Source organism: Oryctolagus cuniculus, chromosome 17 (assembly GCF_051225735.1).
Source record: "Oryctolagus cuniculus isolate XC-2025 breed Fujian yellow rabbit chromosome 17, ASM5122573v1, whole genome shotgun sequence".
Lineage (NCBI taxonomy): Eukaryota > Metazoa > Chordata > Mammalia > Lagomorpha > Leporidae > Oryctolagus > Oryctolagus cuniculus.
In genome coordinates this window covers 46,641,022-46,653,231 of record NC_142883.1, presented here as the reverse complement: position 1 = coordinate 46,653,231, position 12,210 = coordinate 46,641,022, and the positions used below count along the sequence as shown (strand labels likewise).

The 12,210-nt window shown below is 55.4% G+C and overlaps 1 protein-coding gene across 2 annotated transcripts; it reads left to right on the top strand.

Moving 5' to 3' along the window:
- The first annotated feature begins 7,185 nt into the window (after positions 1 to 7,185).
- Positions 7,186 to 11,748, top strand: LIAT1 (ligand of ATE1). 2 transcript variants are annotated; one of them, XM_017349306.4, is made up of 2 exons: positions 7,186 to 7,393; positions 10,433 to 11,748. In XM_017349306.4, the coding sequence occupies exons 1-2, from the start codon at positions 7,189 to 7,191 to the stop codon at positions 10,888 to 10,890; spliced, it is 663 nt and encodes a 220-aa protein (XP_017204795.3). In that variant the 5' UTR covers positions 7,186 to 7,188; the 3' UTR covers positions 10,891 to 11,748. The 2 variants fall into 2 exon arrangements, with proteins under 2 accessions (XP_017204795.3, XP_089172787.1); XM_089316661.1 differs by having other exon boundaries at positions 10,430 to 11,748.
- The last annotated feature ends 462 nt before the right edge of the window (positions 11,749 to 12,210 follow it).

Below are 12,210 nucleotides of genomic sequence, written 5' to 3'. Positions count from 1 at the left end.
TTTTGCCATTGGCTCACCCTCCAATGACCGCTGCGGCCGGCGCACTGCGCTGATCCGATGGCAGGAGCCAGGTGCTTCTCCTGGTCTCCCATGGGGTGCAGGGCCCAAGCACCTGGGCCATCCTCCACTGCACTCCCTGGCCACAGCAGAGAGCTGGCCTGGAAGAGGGGCAACCGGGACAGAATCCGGCTCCCCGACCGGGACTAGAACCCGGTGTGCCGGCGCCGCAAGGCGGAGGATTAGCCTAGTGAGCCGTGGCGCCGGCCAAGACCAGGTTTATTTATCCTCTCACATAAAAAGCACTCCCGGGGCGGGCACCTGGCTCAGTGGTTAGACCCCTGGTTGGGACGCCCTCATCCCATACTAGAAAGTCTGGGTTCAAGTTCCAGCCACTTCCGAGTCCAGCTTCCTGCTAATGTGCACGCTCGGAGGCAACAGTACGGCTCAAGTGGTTAAGTCCCTGCCACCCACATGGGAGACCTGGAATGATTTTTCTGGCTCTTGGCTTTGGCCTGCCCAGCTCTGGGTGTTGTAAACATTTGAGAAGTGAACCAGCAGATGAAAAATCCTGCTGTATATTTCTCTGCCTTTCAAATACACAAAATTAAATTTTTAAAAATATTTAAAGGGGCTGGTGCTGTGCCGTAGCGGGTAAAGCTGCTGCCTGCAGTGCTGGCATCCCATATGGGCACCGGTTCGAGTCCCAGCTGCTTCACATCTGATCCAGCTCTCTGTTATGGCCTGGAAAAGCAGAAGAGAACGGTCCAAGTCCTTGGGCCCCTGCACCCAGAAAGAAGCTCCTGGCTCCTGCCTTCAGATCGGCGCAGCTCTGGCTGTTGTGGCTATCTGGGGAGTGAACCAGCAGATGGAAGACCTCTCGCTCTCTCTCTCTCTGTTTCTTTTTTCTCTGTTTCTCTCTGTAACTCTACCTTTCATGTAAATAATAAATCTTAAAAAAAAAATAAATGAAAAACACTCTCACTTCAAGAAGCTCCAGGGTATGAATTCAGCTAATCAAGGGTTTTTGTTCTTTTCCTTAGTAAACAATTACAACCCCCCACCCCCACTCAGTCTCATAGGCTCCTCCATCCCCCGGTCCCTATCCTGTCATTGGAGCTAATGGCCATCTTAAAGCTTGTGCTTATCACTGTGTTTCTAAAATGCAATTTGATCAAGAACGCATGTGTGCTAAACAACCTATTATCTACATTTACTTGTTTTTGAGCTCTAAAGAGGATATCAAACAGTACTGTGGTCACCAGCACTTTCCTTTCTTTAACATTATGTCTCCAAGGTTTCCTACAGGGCAGAATCAACCATGGTTGCAGTTCATTCTTCCACTAATGCACAAAAGTCCACGTGCACCTGCACCACTGAGTAGATTTCTGCTAGTATGCACGCTGCTGAAGGGACATTCTTGACAGCTCCTGGGGTCAATATGCAGGAATTTTGCTTGGGGCTGGCGCTGTGGCACAGCAGGTTGCCCTGCCATCCAGGTTGTGCTGGCATCCCATACGGGTGCTGGTTCAAGTCCTGGCTGGCCCACTTATGATCCAGCTCCCTGCTAATGGCCTGGGAAAGGAGTAGAAGATGGCCCAAGTTTTTGCGTCCCTGCACCTACTTGGGAGACCTGGGAGAAGCTCCTGCCTCCTCGCTTCAACCTGGCCCAGCCCTGGCCATTGCAGCCATCTGGGGAGTGAACCATCAGATGGAAGATCTCTCTCAGTCTCTCCCTCTCTCTGTAACCCTCTGCCTTCAAACATTTTTAAAAAAAGAGTATTGCTTGGGTCTATCTCAAGGATTGGGGTTCCCAAGGACCCTGCCAACCTGGGCACATTGGCTTTGTCCTCAGATCAGCCCCATCACTCCCATCACTGCCACTACCATGCAAGATGTTGGCCACAGTCCCAGGCAACACGTCCATGCATCACCGCCCCCAGAAGAGATGCATATCTCCTCCTCCACATCTTTTTTTTTTTTAGATTTATTTATTTATTTGAAAGTCAGAGTTACACAGAGAGAGGATAAAGAGAGAGAGATCTTTTATTTGCCAGTTTACTCCCTAGATGGCCACAACAGCCGGAGCTGCACCAATCTGAAGCCAGGAGCCAGAAGCTTCTTCCGGGTCTCCCACATGGTGCAGGGGCCCAAGGAGTTGGACCATCTCCACTGCTTTCCCAGGCCATAGCAGAGAGCTGGATTGGAAGTGGAGCAGCTGGGACTCAAACTGGAGCCCATATGGGATGCTGGTACTGCAGGCAGCAGCTTTACCCATTATGCCACAGCACTGGCCCCTCCCCCACATCTTCTTACCACCAGGTAAACCTTTCCCAGGAAGTTCTAGGAGATAGCCCTCAAGTTTCAGTGGCCAGCAGTGGGTAAGAGCTTCCTTCTTATCCAACTTTCGGCTAAGGGGAGGGACTCACAGTGACTGAGACGGAGCAGGCTGCTCCCCTGAAGTCACAGGGCAGGGCAAAGACATGAGGCCAATCAAGGCATGAACTCTGCAGGCAGGGGGCAGGTGGGGAGGGTCAAAGTCAGGAGGCAGCTGCACCAGTGTCTGTTTTGCCTCCAGCCCCCACCTTTCACCTCCACATGTCAAACTGATGCTACCTGAGGGCTTTTCTTTGCTAGTGGACATAAACTGGGCCTGTGCTCTGCAAGCCAGAAGTGCAGAGTTAATGCCCCCAGAGGCAACCTCTTGGGAGAGATGGTGGCTAATACCTGGCTTCTTTGTCACCTCTGAGCTGGGCTTACTCTGAGCAGGTTACGCTGCACCCCCCCCCCCCCCCGAGATACCCAGGAGAGCTTAGCTCCAATCACACACAGCGGTAATAGCAGGATAATTAGCCCTCTCTTACCTGTCCTGCCTTCCCTGTCTCACTTATCTACTTCCCTACCAGTGCTTCTTAGGATCAACTTCCAAACAAACTCTTTGCACTCAATCCTTTGTCTTAGAGTCTGCTTTTGGGGGAACTCAAACCAATAGACCAACCAACACAGCAAACAACAAGGTTCGCCCGGGTACATGTGAGCAAGTTGCGAGGTTGAGCTGGATGCTGGATTTCGGACACATGGGCTCCAGGCCAAAGGTTGAAATTGAAAGTCACCAGCCTTCAGGAAATGATTGAAACTATAAGCAGAGATGCAAACACCTTGAGAAAATACACAGAACTTTAAGACACGTTTTCTAGACAAGCCCGGCTTTCAGGGGCTGAGAAGAGCGGACTTATCAGTCCAGGAGGTGGAGCAGCCAGAACGCCGCAGGTGTGATGGCCGAAAAGTCAAGCAAAAACAATGTTGCAAGAAGGAGGAAGCGGTCATAGTGTCAATGTTGCTGAGAGGCAAAATGTGACAAGGGCAGAGGTCCATCAGACTCAATGATAAGGATGAACACTGGTGGCCTTATGGAGCTGCTTGGTAGTGCAATGGGGTGAGCGCTCCACCGGTAGCCATGGGTTAGTGAGGACACAGAGACGGCCGAAATGGAACGATGCACAGTTGCAGCGCCTGTAAACATTCAAACAGCCTCCTCGGCGAGGACTTCTGTGAGTATTCCTCCCATGCATCCCTGTGCCAGAGGGGATCTTCCTCTTTCATAGCTCACTGGCTGGCCCGGCACAACCTCCACGCAACCTTCACTGAAACGGGAGAGGCAGGCTCAGGCTGGCTGCAGCCAGCTAAGCATTCAGGCAAGGAGGACCAGCAGAGGGGAAGACAGGCGGGAGGGCAGGCGGCCTTTCTGAGCACCTGTCTGTGAACACAAGACCGAGTGCAGATGGACACCTGGAAAGCAAGCCCCAGACATCTCAGCCAGCAGCTGGCCACCTGCACAAAGGACCTCGTCACCTACATCTCACTTAGCTCCAAGGACAAAGGCAGACGGGCAAGAGGCACACACAGCGTGCTCGCTGCTGCAGAGCCGTGCTGGGGGGCTTGCCAGTGGGTGGGAGGACTGCGCGCACACACAAACTAACAGAAGGGCCCTCTACAGAGCAGCGTCCACACGTGCAGAGTGCGGATCAACACCAGCAGCGGCCACGTACGGAGCGCTAGAGTGCCGAAACTTAGAGACCCCGTGCATTCCCCAGCATGCTCTCAACAGGCTATCTGGAAGAAAGAGACAGGGACATCTGTACAGAAAGGTCAAGGTTCTAGAACAGTTGCAACAATCTGCAGAAGGGACTTGGCTGGAAGGCTAACACTCTGTTAGGGAGACTTACTTTAAAGCTATGATAATCAGTAATGGTATTGGCTTATGGATAATACAAAATACAATAATGGCATTGGTTTAAGATTGACAAGCAGGGCCAGTGCCGTGGCTCAATAGGCTAATCCTCCGTCTGCGGCGCCAGCACACCGGGTTCTAGTCCCGGTCGGGGCACCGGATTCTGTCCCGGTTGCCCCTCTTCCAGGCCAGCTCTCTGCTGTGGCCTGGGAGTGCAGTGGGGGATGGCCCAAGTGCTTGGGCCCTGCACCCCATGGGAGACCAGGATAAGCACCTGGCTCCTGGCTTCGGATCAGCGTGGTGTTCCGGCCACGGCGGCCATTGGAGGGTGAACCAATGGCAAAGGAAGACCTTTCTCTCTGTCTCTCTCCTCTCACTGTCCACTCTGCCTGTCAAAAAAAAAAAAAAAAAATGACAAGCAGAATAATGTAACAAAATAGGAGATTCACACAAATAGAGTTAATTGATTTTTCTATAAGAGTACCAAGTCTTTTCAAAATAAATTCCTGAAATAAATGGAAACCCATTTTGCAAAAAATAAACGTTGATTGTTATGCACAAAATTAATCTGAGATGGATCTTGGACCTAACCTTCAACCTGAGAACCACAAGGCTTCCTGAAAAAAATATAGCACACCATCTTTATGATCTAGGGGGTGGCAAAGATTCCTTGGACAGGATACAAAGAGAAAATATTGATCAAAGAACTTAACAGTTCCTTTTTTTTTCTTTAAAAAAGAATATTTATTTATTTACTTGAAAGGCAGAGTTTGAGAGAGAGATCATCCATCTGCTGTTTCACTCCCTAAATGACTGCTATGGGGGAGGCTGGGCCACGCCAAAGCCAGGAGCCTGGAAGTGTATTTGGGTCTCCCACATGGGTGACAGGGGCCTAAGCACTTGAGCCTTCTTCTGCCGCCTTCCCAGACACAATCGCAGGGAGCTTGATTAGAAATGGAACAGCCAGGACTCGAACTGGAGCTCACGTGGGATGCCAGTGTCACAGGCGGTAGCTTAGCCTGCTGTGCCACAATGTCGACCCCTTAACAGTTCTTGGCAAAAGACTCCAGTAAGAAAATAAATATGTAAGCTCTAGGTATATATCTGACAAAGCATTTGTATCCAGGAAAGGTAATGAACTCTGACAAAGCAATGACAAAGATAAAAAGAACCCAATTACAAGACGGCCAAAAGACTTCAATAATAAGCACTTAACAAAACAAGGTACAAATAAACAGCCAACACATTAATTGATCATCAGGCAAACGGAACACCAAAGGCCAAGCAAATACGTCTTCCCCACTGGAATGACTAAAATTGAAGTGTGGTATTCCAGCTACCTCCCATACCACTCCAAAGGTTGGTAACTTGAACAGGATCTCTCTGTATTAGCCAGCTTTTCACTACACAACCAAGCACCTAAGACAAGCTGCCTATGAAGGAAGGAGGTTTCTTTTGGCTCATGGCTTTGGGGGTTCACAGTGCAAGATCAGGCATCTGACGTCACTGGCAGAGAGGAAGGGCAGGAGAAACGCATATGGTGAGCTGGGAAGCAGAGTCAGGGAGCAGCCAGGCCTGACTCCGGCTGCTACGGCCAACTCTGGGGAGAACCACCTTCCAGGGACACATCCTCAGTGACCCAAGGCCCGCCTCCCACCCAGCCCTCCACCTTCCAGTACTCACTGATGACTTGGGAGCCGAATCATGTCCAAACTACAGCGACTCACACAGTTTCTCTGGCTTGGCCGGGTGGATCTGGCCTGGTGGTCTCACCTGACGCTGCAGCCAGACCAGGGCTGGGTGTGGAAACGCGGGGGCTGCAGCAGCGGGGGCACCCCACTCTCCCATCACGTGATCTGGGGGGGTCTCTCTGGGTGGTCAGCACGCCAGCCTCGGGGTCCTCAGATGCCTTACGCAGAGGCTCACGACTCCAGAGCAAGCCTTCGACTAAAAGGGCTACTGGATGTGCACGGCTCCATCACCGGGCGGATGAAGCGACCCGGGGTCACCTCCACCACTCCCTGCGGGTTACACGTGAGTCAGCAAACCCACCCACACCGTGCGTCTCCTGTGGGAATGGCACTATTCCAGAAGATGTGAGGTATTCTGGCAGCTGTTTCTAGGTAATACAGTTGATGGTGGGTAAACCTGGGAAGAAAAGCCGGTGATAGATCACAAGCCACACGTGAACAGCTTCAGCTGTATGTGAATGGACACAGCAAACACCTGGAGGGGTGTTGGCCATCTGGTTTGGTTTGATTTGATCACTAGGGGATTTTCAGCAAAAGAGGAAAGAATCCAGGGGCCAGCGTTGTGGCTTAGCCTCTTGCAATGCATCCCATATAGGCACTGGTCCATGTCCCGGCTGCACCACTGCTGATCCAGCTCCCTGCCAATGCACCTGGGAAAGGAGCGGAAGACGGCCCAAGAGACTGGGCCCCTGCACCTATGTGGAAGACCCAGAAGAAGCTCCTGGCTCCTGGCTTTCGCTTGGGCCAACCCAGGCCATTGGGGCCATCTGAGGAGTGAACCAGCGCCTGGAAGATCCTCTCTCTCTTTCAAAATGAATTTTTTTAAATGGCCTTTAAAAGCTCACATTCTAGCAGCTGTGAGGCTCAAACATTGGTAGAAAGGGTTTAAAGGCAGAGCGGTTCTTGCGGGGCCCAGAAGCCCCCAAGCCGGTCAGGGCAGGCATTCCCAGGCCAGGAAGGGCACAGGAGCTGACGAGATAACATCAGCTAAAAGACTCAGAACTCCGCGGCCGCTTGCCCCGCGCCCCGGCGGCTGGCAGCGTGCACGCATGCGCACTCTTGAGCCCGCCGGGCGGGCTCGGAAGCTTCCCGACCACGCACGCGCCGGGTGGCCGGTTGCCATGGAGACGCGTGGCCTTGCCCAGGCTGCCTGCTCCCGGAGCCGCCGGCTCGGCGCCGCCCCGGCGCAGGTCGCTGTCCCACGGGCGGATGGACGGCCCCAGTGCGGCCAGGGCAGGGGGATTCAGCGAGGTGGGCGAAGACGAGGAGGACGAGGAGGAGCGGGAAGGCAGCTCCGCGGGCTTGCAAGGAGCCAGGCTGCCCCCCATCGTGGGCGGCGCCTCGGACGCGGCCAAACAGAAGGTGAAAAAGAAGAAGAAGAAGAAGAAGACCAAGGGGTCGGGCAAGAGGGACGGTAAGAGGAGCGACTGCGCGGCTGCTTGGGCCCCGGTCCCTGCGCCGCTCCTCCCAGAGCCCCCCCGCCCCGAAGGCCGCCTCAGACACGGAGCTGAGACTCCTGCGTCCTGGACAGGGTCCCCGCACTGCCCGCAGGCCGCTCCCGCCGACGCCTCACCCCCAAGCAGACGTTGCGGTCTCTCGACTGGCACCCCGGATTCTCGGTGTCTGCAGTTCCACCCAGAGGACCCCCCCCCCACACACACACAGGAACCCTTAGCTGTGCGCAGGCACTCTGGCACCTGCCTAACCCCTTAGCCGGGACGCACAGCCCTAAACGTGCACCGCTTCCCCACGGCGCTCTCTGGCAGCTCTGTTCGGATAGTACGGTCTCTGGTGGATGAACCTGGAAGCGGCGCAGGTGACAGAGGATAAGGCACATGTGGATAGCGCTGTCTTGATGTGAACTGCCATAGCAACTCCTGGAGGTCTGGTCTGGTTTGCTCACTTGGGAAAGGAGCAAAGGATCCAGCAGTCCTAAAGGGCACCCGTGGGGAACAGATATTTGTGGGTGGGCAGTGTTTAAAAGCAGAGAAAGAACTTAGGGTATCTCTTAGGTAACTAAGCACCCCACTGAACAGAGACCGACCCCAGTGGCACACAGTGAAGACGTTCTGTGACAGGTGCTCACTCATGTAGCCATGGAAATGCTGACCCTCACGGGCAAGGGCACCCGCCTCTGGACACCCACACCCATGCAATCGCGTCTACCCGGGCTCCACAGGCCCGTGCACCAGGGGCAGCTGTCACCTGCGTGGACACACCACGCTAGTCACTGCCCCGTCCTCCTAGAGTCCCCAGCACCTGCGTACCCCTCCTCTCAGTGGGACAGTGGGACAGACCCAACATGTGCACACATTCTGTCTCCACACACACACAGATATCACTCAGGCACTGCTGTGCACTGACCCCGCAGCCCAGCAGTACTGTGCACATGGAGTCCTGCACAGCTACTCCACCCTTCAGGGACACCTTCACATGCGAGGGTCAGGCATTGGGCACAGTGGTTCAGATCCCATCTGGGACGCCTGCATCCCATATTGCAGTGCCTAATTCAAGTCCCAGCTCCATTTTTAAAATAGATATATTTATTTATTTGAAAGGCAGAGCTACAGAGAGGCAGAGGCACACACAAAGAGAGAGAGAGGTCTTCCATCTGCTGATTCACTCCTCAAATGGCCCCAACAGCCGGAGCTGAGCCGATCTGAAGTCAGGAAACAGGAGCTTCTTCTGGGTCTCCCACATGGGTGCAGGGGCCCAAGGACTTGAGCCATCCTCTGCTGCTTCCCCAGGCCAAAGCGGGGAGCTGGGTTGGAAGAGGAGCAGCCGGGACTAGAACCGGCACCCATATGGGATGCTGGCACTTCAGGCCAGGGCTTTAACCCACTGCACCACAGCGCCAGCCCCTGCATCTAACTTGTAATTTCATTTTCCACAAACTTTAAAAACTATATATTTTTAAAAGATTATTTATTTGGGGGCCACTGTTGTGGTGTAGCCAGTAAAGTTGCCGCCCATAACGCTAGCATCCCACGTGGTTGCCGGTTTGTGTCCTGGCTGCTCCACTTCCAATCCAGCTCCCTGCTAATGGTCTGAGAAAGCAGCGGAGGATGGCTCAAGTATTTGGGCTCCTGTCACCCACATGGGAGGCCTGGATGAAGCTCCTGGTTCCTGGTTTCAACCTGGCCAACTGCTGGTCATTGTGGCCATCTGAGGAGTGAACCAGCACATGGAAGATCTCTCTCTGTCTCTCCCTTTCTCTCTGTAATTCTGCCTTTCAAAATAAATACATCATAAAAAAAAGATTCTTCATTTGAAAGGTAGACTTAGGGAGGGAGGGAGGAGGGGGGAGGGATGGAGAGAGAGACAGAGAGAAAGTGTCTCATCTGCTGGCTTACTACCCAAAAACAATGGACAGGATGAAGCTGGAATTGGGAGCAGAGCAGAACTCAAACCCAGGCGCTCTGCTATGGGCTGTAGGCGTCCCAGGAAGCATCCTAACCTGCTCCCCTCCCCACGGAAGTCCTCTAATGTGCACACTGAGATTGGCCGCCATCCCAGAGTCCCAGCACCTCACTGTGCTTTGCCCCAGGGCCCCAGGCTTCCTGGCAGAGGCGCTGAGCACCCACTCTGAGGACAGAGAGCGCACCTGCCCGTGAGTGCTGGAAGTCCACTGTCCCCAGTGCGGCCCACTCAGTGGCCTGGCGATGGTCAGAGACTGGCTGGGGGCAGAGGGAGCAGCGCCGCCCCTGTCAGCATCACGGGCAGGGGTGGGGACCGATGATGGTCGGGGCAAGGTCGGGGCGCACTGTGTGCCCCGCAGAGTGAAGGCAGGGGCTGAAGCGCTCTCTGGCCTAGCTTTGACCGTAGGAGTCCCAGGGCCACACACCTCACTGCATCGACAGGGGACACCCACCAGGTGGTTCCTGGGGAGCAGGAGGGTAAGGAAAGCAACCCCCCCACCCCCGACAGAACCAGTTTTTCTTCCTTTGCTTCCTGGGGTAAGAGGAAGCCATGGTTCTCCCTCCCCAAAACTAGCAGGGTGAGCGAGTCTTGTAGATAACCCTGAAACACAGCTAACGTTTGTAGAACAGCACAAGCCCCGGCCGCAGGAGTCCCCGGCTGGGCATCCTGCCAGTCACCTTTCGGGAGCCTTCCCGCCGTCCTCCCTTCTTCCACCGTGGAGTGTCTAGACTTGTGGTGGAGTCGTCGCCCACAGACCTGGGAAGCTCCTTGGCACACGGGTGGTGGGGCAGCAGGGCGCAGTGGGGGGAGAATGGGACCCACGTCCCAATCTGGCCTCGCACCAGCTTCCGTGCCTGGGGCTCTTGGGGCAGGGCCGAGACCCTTTATCCAGAGGGGCTAGCTCGGTCTGCTCCATTGGTGTTTCCTCCCACCCTGGGATAGCCCAGCTGGGTGCACGCAGGCAGGAGGCACACAGGAGGCTGAGAAGGCAGGGCCCTCAGCCCCAGTGCTAACCTGCTCCTGTGCTCAGCAGATAAACAGCAGAGTCGCACCCTGAAAACTCGGCCGCCTGCCTCCTCTGGTGACATCGTAAGTCCCAGCCAAGAGCAGGACCCGAGGTTGGAGCCCAGAGCGGACTCGGAGGAGAGCAGGCCCAGCCCTTCCTACTCCTCCTCGGGGAGCCTGCCCCACTTCACGGGCCCCGTCAACGAGAGCCTGCGCTGGGTGGGGGTCCTGGCCGACCCCGAGGCCGAGAAGGAGAGGATCCGCCTATACAAGGTGAACCGCAGGAAGCGCTACCGGGGCCTGGCCCTCAAGGCCGTGCACCCCGACCCCTGCGCCCAGGAGCCCCCCGACAGCTTGCCCTACCTCCCCGACAAGGACTGCAGCCCCAGTGGCCGGCCGGCCGGCTCCTCCAGAGGTGACCGGCCCGACCTCTCCTTGGAAGGCCCCCTGGCTACCAGGCTGCTGGCCACCAGCCCACCCGACTGAGTCAGCCCCCCACCCCCCGCCTGGAGTTTCTGTGTTACAAAGAAGGCAAATAAAAGGCCGTCGGAGCTGTAGCTGAAGGAGGCGGGTGTCTGGTGTGTGGACAAGCCACCCTGCTTAGAACAGAAGCAGCTAAGTGAACAGTTCTCAGGAGTTGCTTTACTGAATAAGCTGGCGTCTTATCACAGCTAGAAATCTGTAATCTCCCCTGAAAAGCAAAGAAAGCGTGTGGATACACACATGCTGAGCCCGCCCTTCCTTGCAAGGCCGCTTACCAAGTTCCCACTCGTTTGCCATCACGCCCCGGCCACATCTCCAGGCAGAGCAGGTGCAGTCCTGGCCGTGCGGAGGTCAGGCCGGCCTCTGCCTTCCAGCCACAGGCCCTCACTGATGCACCAGGGGCTCCAGGAAAAGAGGGGGCTGGCTCCGCCCCGGGGCAGGGTGTGCAGCCTGGGGTACAGTGGACCCCAGGCCTGTGGGCGCTTTGCAGCTTCTCCCAGGGGTGGGGAGGGGGCGTGGCCCGGGATGGCTCTACCGCGCTGGGTGGGTATGGTTCTGGGAGAGTGCTTGCTTGTGAGTTCCGGGCAGACACTGGCCTTCCACATCCCAGAGCCTGGTTTCGAGTCCCAGCTCTGCCTCTGATCCCGGCCCCCTGGGAGGCAGCAGGTGCTGGGTCAAGTGCTTGGGTCCCTGCCACCCACGAGGGAGACTGGGATTGACTTCCAGGCTCCTGACTTCGGCCTGGCCCAGCTCTGGCTTTTGAAAGGTGGGGGTGGGAGGTGGGGGGCAGAGGGGGATTAATCAGCACATGGAAGACCTCTGTCTGCCTCTGTCTCTGCCTTTCAAGTAAATACAAATCCATTTAAAAATGTTGACATTTGACAACAGAGCTGTATTTATCCCTTCCCCACCACGTGGAAGCTGTGTGACCTCAAGCAAATTGCTTAACCTATCTGAGCATTAACGTCCTCATCTTAAAATAGGGATGTGGGCCTTCGCCATGGCTCACTAGGCTAATCCTCCACCTGCAGCGCCGGCACACCGGGTTCTAGTCCTGGTTGTGGCGCCAGATTCTGTCCTGGATGCTTCTCTTCCAGTCCAGCTCTCTGCTGTGGCCCGGGAAGGCAGTGGAAGATGGCCCAGGTGCTTGGGTCCTGCACCTGCAGGGGAGACCAGGAGGAAGCACCTGGCTCCTGGCTTCGGATCGGCGCAGTGTGCCGGCTGTAGCGGCCACTTGGGGGGTGAACCAACGGAAGGAAGACCTTTCTCTCTGTCTCTCTCTCTCACTGTCTAACTCTGCCTGTCAAAAAAAAAAAAAAAGGA